The sequence below is a fragment of the Cygnus olor genome, chromosome 28 (assembly GCF_009769625.2).
Source record: "Cygnus olor isolate bCygOlo1 chromosome 28, bCygOlo1.pri.v2, whole genome shotgun sequence".
Classification (NCBI taxonomy): domain Eukaryota; kingdom Metazoa; phylum Chordata; class Aves; order Anseriformes; family Anatidae; genus Cygnus; species Cygnus olor.
The window spans coordinates 1,359,510-1,369,687 of record NC_049196.1 but is presented as its reverse complement, the minus strand read 5'-3'; the positions used below and the strand labels follow the sequence as shown (position 1 = coordinate 1,369,687).

The 10,178-nt window shown below is 68.3% G+C and overlaps 1 protein-coding gene across 3 annotated transcripts; it reads left to right on the top strand.

The window, feature by feature from the left end:
• The first annotated feature begins 1,316 nt into the window (after positions 1-1,316).
• SEMA4A (semaphorin 4A) lies at positions 1,317-10,121 on the top strand. 3 transcript variants are annotated; one of them, XM_040538906.1, is made up of 15 exons: positions 1,317-1,410; positions 4,614-4,754; positions 5,763-5,923; positions 6,056-6,118; positions 6,222-6,320; positions 6,620-6,728; positions 6,831-6,947; positions 7,071-7,201; positions 7,279-7,448; positions 7,532-7,682; positions 7,802-7,991; positions 8,093-8,208; positions 8,490-8,653; positions 8,739-8,851; positions 8,932-10,121. In XM_040538906.1, the coding sequence occupies exons 2-15, from the start codon at positions 4,661-4,663 to the stop codon at positions 9,537-9,539; spliced, it is 2,286 nt and encodes a 761-aa protein (XP_040394840.1). In that variant the 5' UTR covers positions 1,317-1,410; positions 4,614-4,660; the 3' UTR covers positions 9,540-10,121. The 3 variants fall into 3 exon arrangements, with proteins under 3 accessions (XP_040394840.1, XP_040394842.1, XP_040394841.1); XM_040538908.1 differs by lacking the exon at positions 1,317-1,410 and adding an exon at positions 3,120-4,126; XM_040538907.1 differs by lacking the exon at positions 1,317-1,410 and adding an exon at positions 3,120-4,157.
• The last annotated feature ends 57 nt before the right edge of the window (positions 10,122-10,178 follow it).

Here is a 10,178-nt window from a genome sequence, read left to right as displayed (position 1 = left end):
GGCCCCTCTGCACCCATCAGTGCTGCGTCTAGCCACGAGGTGGGAACCCACCCAAGCCCAGCACCCCAAAAGTCACGAGGCTGTGCGCTGTTGAATATGGGGCAAAGCCGGACACGCCGCAAGGATCTCATGCTCCAGCCTGGCCGTGATTCCATCTGCGAGCAGTGGGAGATGTCCTGGTGCCCCCCAAAACCCCATGCGGGACCCCAGAGTCCTGGCACAGCGTGTCTCAGTCACGCTGGGAAGGGCTGAGCTGGCAGCGTTGCTCAGTGCCCTTTGTCACCATCAGTGCCCGTGCGCAGCCCTGGGGACCTCGTGTGGCCCGTGGAAACCGTGCCTGACCCCTGGGGACCGTGCACAGCCCCACGGGAACCATTCACAAGGGTGCTGGGAGGGAGCCCTCAGGTACTGGGGGCCCTGGACCAAGCACCCAACTGGGGACAGAGCCAGGACTGACCCCGATACCTGGGAACCACCAGGGTTTGCCCGCCCAGGGCCTGTCTGAGTGGGTGCCTGGGGCCCCACAAGTCCCATACCAGCCCCGTCCAGCCCCCTGCGTGCCCAGGGGGATTAAGGTCAGGCCTCCCCGCTAATCCTATGTGGGGGGTTAAGGTGGGAGCTTGCGCACGCTGCCACCCCCAAGGTCGCACCCCAAGGTGCTGCCGCCCATCGCGGGGCACATTGGGGGCAGCATGGGGAGAGTCAGGTTGGGCTGGGGGGACCCCACCCCGACCCCAAGGGGCTGGAGCAGCTCTGCCTCCCCACAGCGGGCTTTGGCTAAGCCCCCGGTGCCGGCGGGCGGGCAGGCACGAGAGACAAGCTCCTTACAGCACCCAGGCGAAAGCTCCAACCTCTCAAGCCCCGTGGGAAGCAGGGCAGTGGAAAAGGAGGGTGGGGGGGGGCAGGGGACAGGACCCCCAGGTCCGCTCCCCAGCCCTGGAAGGGGGCAGATGCCCCCGGTTTGGGGCGGGATGGGGCCAGAATCGCCATGTGGGTGCACTCCTGGCTCAATGCCCGTGGGGGGGAGATCGGCATGGGGTTGTGGCACACTTCCGGGGTGCCCCGTGCCCCGTTGTGCAATTTCCCCATTCCTCCACTGCGCAGCCTGGGTGCATTGCCTGGGCAGGGCTCAGCTGAAAGCCCCGTTATGTGCCATTAAAAAAAACATTTTGTAGGGTCGCAGCCCCCCAACAGGCTGGGGAAGAAGTCCCAAAGGGCAGGCAGCTGCGGAGGGAGGAAGCAGCAGCAGGGGGATCCCACGGGGGGCTCTGGGCACCCCAATGCCACGTGGCTGGGCCGCAGGGGAAGGCGGACGGGGGGAAGTGGGATCCGCCAGCGGCAGCAGGCCGGGCTGCCTCCCGAGGGACGTTTTACGGAGGGGGAGCTGGACGTGATGCTATCCAGACCCAGGTGCTCTGGGCAGCGGGAGCCTCAGGGGCGTGCGGGGGTCCCCTGCACCCACAGCCCCCCCAGTTTGGGGGCCCGGAGCCAGGGCTGGGGCAGGGTGGGGTTGGGGACAGAGATGGGGGCGTCGGGGTGCGGTGTGGACACGGAGCATCACAGGGGGCTGCTGGGGAGATGTGGGGGGCCGATATGGGGGCATGGGGGGCACAAGAGTACACCGCAGAGAGGGCTGGATGTGGACGGGGGTGCTTGGACCTCCACGGGTGCGGACGCGCGGCGGGGTGCCCACGGGTGCTAGGCCGCGCGTGGCAGCGCCCGTACACGAGCGGGTGGGCGGCCTGCGGCGCCGCGTCCGGCTGTCGAGCCCGTCCGTGTGTCCGTGCATGCCGGCGGGCGCGGGTGAGGCTGGCCGCAGCCGGCCGAGGTAAGCCGTAGCCATGGAGACGTGAGCGGGGATCCGGCGGCCCCCACCGGGGATGCTGCACCCGCCCGGCCCCCCCGGCCGCCCGCCCGCGGGCGCTGCCACAGGTCGGTACCAAGGTGGCTGGGACCGGGATGGGGACGGGGGCTCCTTGGGGTTTTTTGGGGGGGTTGGTTGGGAAGGCGGGGGGGGGGGGGGGGGGGGCGCGTGAGGGATTGCTGGGGCCAGGGGCAGTCGCCATAGCGGGGCTGGGCTCTGGGGACTCCCCAGACATCTCTGGTGCAGCTATACAAAGGGGATGAGATCCTGAAGCCGAGCAGAGCATTCCTGCAGCCCGCCCCCGCCACATCCCCCTTTCTTCCTCCCCTCTCCCCTCTGCATCCCACCACACCCCCCGCCCAGCATCTCCCCTTGTGTCCCCCCCAACATCCCTCCTATATCCCGCACGCCCACCACAGCTGCCTCCCTTTGCCTTCCCCCCCCCTCACATCCCTCCCCAGCGCCCCTAGGATTTCTCCCGTGTCCTCCCTTAACCCTCCCTGCTTCCCGCCACCCTATTTTCCATCTCCCCCCCGTTTTGGGGACAAGCAATCGGAGCACCCCTGGTCTGCTCAGGGCTGCCCCTGCCCCTGGGTGTAGGAAGCATCCCCAACGCGCCCCTGGCCACCAGGACGTGGGCAGGTGGCACAGGGGGACCGTGTCCGTCCCCCCCATGGGGGGGGCACCGCCGCCAGCCGCTCGCGTCCTGCCCTGCGCCGGGGGAAACTGAGGCACGGGGAAAGCCTCAGCAGCAGGAGACCGGTGCCAGCACATCCGCTGGCTTCGCGCTCGCCCGGCGCCGCCGCTCCTCGCCTCACAGGCTGAGCATGAAGGCCATGGACAGGTTAAAGTTAAACTTCGTTTCGCGAGGAGGACGCGTGGGTGTTGTCCGCCCCAATGCTCCCCGGCGTGCAGTGAATGTGGAGAGCGGGTGGGAGGGGACACCGAGTCCCCGCAGCGCCACGGCCGCCGGGGTAAACTTGAAGGCACCAGGGAAAAATTGAACCACCCCGATGCCGAGAGGCCCTGGGGGGGGCTCCCGCTTCCCTGTGCCAATTCCCACGTGTGTGTGCGGGGAGGGGGGGCTGCAACAGAGTCCCCTGTATGTACCGAAACTGCTTTGGTTTGGGAGATCCAGAGGAGAGACGGTGCTGGGCCAGGGTTTGGCTCTTAGTGAGACTTCAGCAGCCTCACCGGGGAGGCTCCGCGGGGGCTCCCCAGCCCCGCTGTGCCCCCCCCCCCAGCCTCCAGCCTTGCCCCGGAGCTGCTGCTCCCGTTCCCACCCATCCTCCTCCTCCTCCTCCAAGCCCCAGTGGCTCCGGCCCAGGGCAGAACAATGTGGCCGGTCCGAGGCTCTGTGCAGCCCCCGTTTCTCAGCCAAGCGTACGCCAAGTGGGAAATCCGGGGCAGAGTAACCTAGTTTCTGTGCTCACAAGGAGCTTTCTGTCCCGGCCAAGCAAGGTGGCGGGGACAGCGCTGCCCGCCCGGGGCTCGGTGTCGCGGCGGGCAGATGGCGGCACCAGGGGAGGCAGGTAGGGAGGCCCCGGTGGTGACGGGATGCGGACAGGAGGCCGGGGTTGTCCCCTCACCTTGTCCGCAGCGGGGTGCTGGGGCACCCCAGGTGCAGGTGCGGTGGTGAGGGTGTCTGGATCTGGTGGGTTTCTGACCCGCAGCCGTCCTAGAGGAGTCTGGGTTGGAGAACGGAGCCAGCGGGGCGGCCGGACTGCTAGTGGGGTGATGCTCGGCCCCACAGTCTGTTTGCAGGGTGATGCTCAGCTCCACGGGACGATGCTCAGGCCCAGTGCTGACCCACACCGGCAGGCAGGCGATGTGGCATCACTTCGCTCGAACCCTAAAGGTTTCCCCAGAGCCAGGAAGGGAGCCCGTGTGTCCGGGCACCCCGTATCCCCCCACTTCATCCCCAGGTGGTTGTGGAAAGCACCCCGGCTCCCATCCCGCCTCCCTCCACTAGGCTTCGCTGCCCTCCTGGGGGGAACGCGCAGGCGAGGCGGGGAGCAGGCGCCTGCATCCCCAACCTGCTGAGGCTCGTCCTCTTCCAGCAGGACTTTCTGGTTCCCAGAGGCCCTGGCGGGGCCACGCTGGGCTGGGCTGGGCTGCAGCGAGCCCTGCCACGAGCCGGGCTTGGAGCCTGGCAGCGCGGCCGGACCGTGGCCGGGTGCTGGGCATGGGCCCGCGGGGGCCCCCCAGCCACAGCCCCCTGGGGCCAGGCACCCACTGGGCACCGATGCTGCAGGGGCAGAGGTGAGCTGGCTCTGTCCTCACCGCCGGAGAGGTAATGCCGCTCGCTGGGGACGCCTGCGATGGGCCCTAGGGACTGAACGGCTCTTGAGGCATTGCTCTACCCGCCCTGCTTCCAGCAAGAGCTGCAAAAAGAGCTGCGAGGGGTGGGGAGGGGGGGGCTGTGCGCTTTCCCCTCTATTTTTGTGGCCTCTCCCGCCACTAGCAGCATGGAGGGGTCCCTCACGGGGATGGGATGGGCTCTCCGGGGCCCAAGGCAGGTGCATCCGGACGCCCCCGTGCTGGGGATTCGCGGTGCAAGGGGCCCGGCGACGTCGTCGTCTGCACTGCGGTGGCAGCGGGAAGCTCTCGCCCACATCTGAGGCCATGCACAGCTCGATGCGCTGGGGCCCCGGGCCCCCCCCCGCGCTGAGCTCTGGCTCGTTTCCGCTCGCCTCGGGGGGGGACACGCAGTCCTGCTGCAGCTCCCTAACCCTCACCCTTCCCACAGGGACGGTGCCGGGGCCCCCGAGAGGCGCGAGCCTGCCGCCCCCCGCCATGCCCGCAGCCGCCCTCCGCCTGCTCTGCGGCGTGGTGGTGCCAGCCGCCATGCTCTGTGCTGAGCCCCTGCCCCGCGTCGCCTTCCCCAGCGGTGAGTGGGGCACGGAGAGAGGAAAAGCGGTGGAGGGGACGGGGACAAGGTGGCTTTGGAGCGGGGAGCACGGGCTTGGGAGTGCCTCTGTGCCCTGGGAGGAGCGTCTGGTGTTGGGCACCCATGGGCGGTGGCTGGTCCCCAGCTCGTTAGACTTCTCGTTAGCCTTGTGTGGGGCCAGGGAAGTGGGGCCATGGCCGTGGGGCTGGGAGGGGTGGCAGCCAGGTGATGCAGACGGCTACAGGGCTGAAGCAGGGGCACGTGAGATGAGGCTGGCTGCCACCCAAGCTCTGGCAGAGGGATTTTGGCACCCACCTGGCAGCCGGGGATCTGCTCAGGGCCACCCCGTCCAGGGCAGCTTCTGCCTCTGGGGCGTGATGGAGCTGGCGAGGGGTCCGGAAGGGTCCTCGTGCCCTGCCCGTGTCTGTACGGATGGTTTGGCACAGGCAGGTTCTGGAGGTGTCTGGAACAGTTGCGGCCTGGCGGCGTGTCCGAGGTCTGCACCCCGCAGCCATGTCCTGCCTGCGCTGCCACTTCCCCTTCCCCACGCAGCCATTTGGAGAATTGTAAAATCTCCCTTTTCTTTTTCCCTGTTTCTCCGGCAAACAGCAGCCTGCGGAGCCCGGCTGCCCGTGGGGACACCGCAGGGAATTGCGAAGCCCCCAGACACCCCACCAACCCCGAGGCTGGCCCCGCAGGCGCTGCCCTGCAGCAGCAGGGGCAGAACCCTGCAGCCTGCAGGGAAAAACCACCCCAAATCTTTCGGGGCAGCAAAGCAGCTTCCGAGGGCACGGGCTGTAGGGGCCTCGCGGTGTGGTGAGGCCGGCTTCTGCTGCAGGGCCTGGATGGGAGCGAGGAGGGGAAGCGGGGACCCGCAGAGGGAAGTGGGCACTGCACAGCGTGGGCCGGGGAAGAAGCTGCTGCCGCCTCATCCATCCGGACCGGCGGCGGCGCTGGGGCGTTCGTGCACCTCCTCGGCGTCCCCTCACCCCTCTCTACCCCTGCCAGGGGACCCCCGGAGGACCCTGACCCGCTTCAGCCAGGACAACGTCTCCCACTACGACATCTTCCTCCTGAGCGAGGGCGAGGAGGAGCTGTACGTGGGGGCTCGTGACAGGGTGCTGGCCCTGGCCGTGGGCGCCCCGGGCACCATCCATGCCAAAGCTTCGGTGAGCGGCGGGGTGGAGGGGTGCCCCCCCCCCCCCCCCCGCCATGCCTCAGTTTCCCTGCTCAGGCTGGGCAGCTGTGGCCGGGCTCCCTGCCTGCTTGGCAGCTCTGGACCCTCTCAATTCCCTCCCCAGATAACGTGGGGACCCACGGCTGAGAAAACCTCAGAGTGCGCTTTCAAGAAAAAGAGCCGGGAGGTGAGATAGCACTGCGGGATGGCCCGGGGAGGGGCGGGGGGACGCTAGGGCTGGCACTGGAGGGACTCTCAGCCCCCCCCCTTCTGCTCTTTCCCCCGTGCAGACCGAGTGCTTCAATTTCATCCGGGTCCTCGTGGCCCTGAACCAGACCCACCTCTACGTCTGTGGCACCTACGCCTTCAGCCCGGCCTGCACCTACATCGTGAGTGTCCCCGGGGCTGGGGCTGGGGAGGGGGATGCTGGGTGCCCCCCGCTGCCGTGGCACAGCCCCGTGATTCCTGCGCTGTCGGTGCCAAAACCGTTGGCAGAATTTGCCCCTGCTGGGTCCGATGTGGGTGGCAGAACCCCAGTTCCTGGTCCTGACACCCCTCCTGCCTCCGCTTCCCCGCTCTTGGAGCACTGCAGCTCCTCCGCAGTCCGTAGAGCACCTGCAGCCGTATTTTTGCAGGCTTTGGGTTCATTTTCACTCTGAAAATGGTTTTTTCCTCCCCCTCCCCGCAGCACCTGGAGAACTTCACGCTGGTGTCCAGCGGCAAAGGACAACCTTTCCTGGACGGGAAGGGCCAGTGCCCCTTCGACCCTCAGCACACCTACACGGCCCTGCTGGTGGGTGAGTACGGGGTTGGCAGCCCCCAGCTGGTCCCCTGGGAGGGTTGAGGGGCCGGGGGGGCCACCCCCATGCCCGCTCACCCCCGTGCCCATCCCCGAGCAGATGGCGAGCTCTACGCCGGCACCATGAACAACTTCCAGGGCAACGAGCCCATCATCTCCCGCTCGCTGGGCAGCCGCACGCTGCTCAAGACGGACGCCTTCCTCCGCTGGCTCTCGGGTGAGTGGGGACCTGGATCCTGCAGGGTCCCCACCGTCCCCCCCCCACCCCAGAGCACTGGGGGGGCCTGCGGGACATCCCCCCCCCCAGCTGCAGCACCTCACCCCTGGCCGTGCCCCGCAGCCGATGCCGCCTTCGTGGCTTCCGTCAGCATCCCCAGCGATGACAAGGTCTACTTCTTCTTCGAGGAGACTGCCGACGAGTTTGACTTCTTCGAGCGGCTCCTGGTGCCGCGGGTGGCCCGTGTCTGCAAGGTGGGACGAGGACGGGGGCAGCGGGGACGTCTGCACCCCCCGCCCCCAAAATCTGAGTGCCTGCCCCGCTCCCGCAGAGCGACGTCGGGGGGGACAAGGTGCTGCAGAAGAAGTGGACGACGTTCCTGAAGGCGCAGCTGGTGTGCTCGCAGCCCGGCCGCTTCCCCTTCAACGTCATCCACCACGCCTTCGCCCTGCCCCGCCGCGGCGGCGGCGCCGACTTTTACGCCGTCTTCACCTCGCAGTGGTAAGTCCCCAGCACCCGCGGGTGCCGTGGGGGTGCCAGGGACCCATGTCCTCAGCACCGTGGGCACCGTGCTGTCCCCACAGGCAAGCGGGCAGGGCGGGCAGCACGGCCGTCTGCGTCTACAGCCAGGAGGCTCTGGAGAAGGTCTTCGAGGGCAAGTACAAGGAGCTGAACAAGGAGAGCTCCCGCTGGACCGTCTACAGCGGCCCCAGCGTGAGCCCCCGGCCCGGGAGTGTAAGTGCCGCCTGCCCAGGGACGAGACCCTCCCTGGCCCCCAGTTCACCCCAGCGTGCCCGTGCTGGTGGCCGTGCCTCAGTTTCCCCGTGCCAGCACCAACTCTTCTCCCCCCGCAGTGCTCCATGGGCCCCTCCTCAGACAAAGCCCTGACCTTCATGAAGGACCATTTCCTGATGGACGGGAAGGTGGCCCCCACCCAGGGGCAGCCGCTACTGGTGAAGACGGACGTCAAGTACACGCGCATCGCGGTGGACGAGACCCACGGCATCTCGGGGGCCGTGTACCGTGTCATGTTCCTGGCTACCGGTGGGTTTGTGCACGGGAGCCCGCTCGCCCGTCCTGTGCTGCCCCAGTCCGCTTTTGGGGTTGGAGACGGCCCCCACGGTGACCCCCCTGTACCTCGACAGAGGACGGTTTCCTGCATAAGGCGGTGGAGCTGCCTGCGGGCCCCCACATCGTGGAGAGCATCCAGCTCTTCAGCACGCCGGAGCCGGTGAAGAACCTGCTGCTGGCCCCAGGGAAGGTAGGGGATGGGGACAGGGATGGGGACGGGGAGAGGGAGAGGGACAGAGGATGGGGACAGGGATGGGGATGGGGATGGGGACAGGGATGGGGATGGGGATGGGGATGGGGATGGGGATGGGGAATGGGAATGGGACGGGGATGGAGATGGGAACGGTGAGACAGAGAGGGGTTGGGAATGGGGACAGGGATGGGGATGGGGATAGGAACAGGGACAGGGATGGGAACAGGACAGGGACCTGGCCAAGCCACGGCTCAGGCCCCACACTGCTCCCTCCCCAGGGCATCCTCTACATCGGCTACTCCGGCGGCATCCTGCAAGTGCCCCTGGCCAACTGCAGCCAGCACCGGAGCTGCGCTGAGTGCGTGCTGGCACGAGACCCCTATTGCGCCTGGCACATCGCCCGCAGCTCCTGCCAGCCTGCCCAGGCTGCCAGCGGGGACAAGTGAGCTGGGGGATGGACGCAGCGGGGGGATGGACGGGGGGAGACGGGGAGGACCACGGCGCTGACACCGCTCTCCCGGCCACAGGAGCGGGTGGCTGCAGGATGTCGAGGTGGGGAGCCCAGCCGCCGTGTGCCACCGCGGGAGGAGCCTGGCCATGCCGCACACCCACGGCGTGCACGAGGGGCCGCCGGTAGAGAGTTGAGTGACGGGGGCGCACGGGGGGACGGCGGGGAGGGCGGGGGACGGCGGGGACGCCAGCCTGCCTTCTCTCCCGCAGGTCTCAGCCCCTCGCTCAACGCTGTCGTGCGCCTGGCGTGCCCCCGCCACTCGGCCCTGGCCACCTACAGCTGGCAGCAGCCGGGGGGCTGGGGGGGCTCGGCGCTGCTCCCCAACCACACGCTGGTGGTCATCATGCAGCGCGGCAGCGCCGGCACCTACACCTGCCAGGCCACCGAGAACGGCTACACCTGGCCCGTGGCCCGCTACCAGCTGCAGGACCCCAGCGGGGCGGCCCCCCAAGACGGACTGGCCCAGGAGGGGCTGCCCTGGGGGACCGCGGCCGCCCCCGGCAGCCCCCGCTCCTACTGGCCCCAGTTCGTCACCGTCACCGTGCTGCTGGCCGTGACGCTGGCAGCCGGCGGCGGCCTGGCCCTCGCCGCCTACTGCGACCAGCTGAAGGCCAAGAGCAAGGTGCAGGGCTGCAGCGTGCCCAGCAGCCCCCCCGGCCGCCACCGGGAGAAGGCGCCGCTCAACGGGGGGGCCCGGGAGCCCCCCGCAGCCGGTGAGGAGGAGCGAGGGGGCTCCCGCGCCTGCTGCCTGCAGCTGGATGGGGACAACGGCCCAGGGGACAGCACCGACACCGCTCGGCTCCCGGACACAGCGTGATGAACGGGCCCGGTCCCCCGCCGCCATCACCGCTTCGGCCCCGCTGGGGCTGGGGGAGGCCGCGGGAGCTGAGCCCCCGCTGGGCCATGGAAGGAGGGGGGAGTATGAATGTGAAGTGTTTTTTTTGTTTGTTTTTTGTTTTTTTTTTTTGGTTTTGTTTTGTTTTAATTTAATACAATTGTTTTAACATGTGATAACATTTGGCCATCACGGCGGGCGGGGGGAGCGCCAGGGCTGGCAGGGAGGTGGGGAGGGGGCAAGGGAGGGGCACGAGGACGGGGACGGGGTGAGGACGGGATGTGGACAGGGCAGGGCACGGGGCTGCGGCAAGGCCACGGCCGTGGGGACGGGGCAGGCCGGGGACGTGGCTGTGAGGGGGTGGCGGTGTTGTCCCAGCCCCCTGCAGCCACGGCGCCCCCAGCCTCGCCCTGGGGCCCCCCCAATTTCTTTCCGCTGCCCTGAGGGCTGCCCCCCGCCGCTCACTCGACTGTGTTTCGCCTTATTTTTCCGCGGAAGGAACGGCTGTAAATCCTCCTGCTCTTTGTACAGCTTTATTTTGTATTAAAAACCAAAAGGCACCGAGTTTCTTCGGCTGGCTCCAAAGCAGCTCGGGACTGCGGGGTGGGCGTGCGCGCGTGT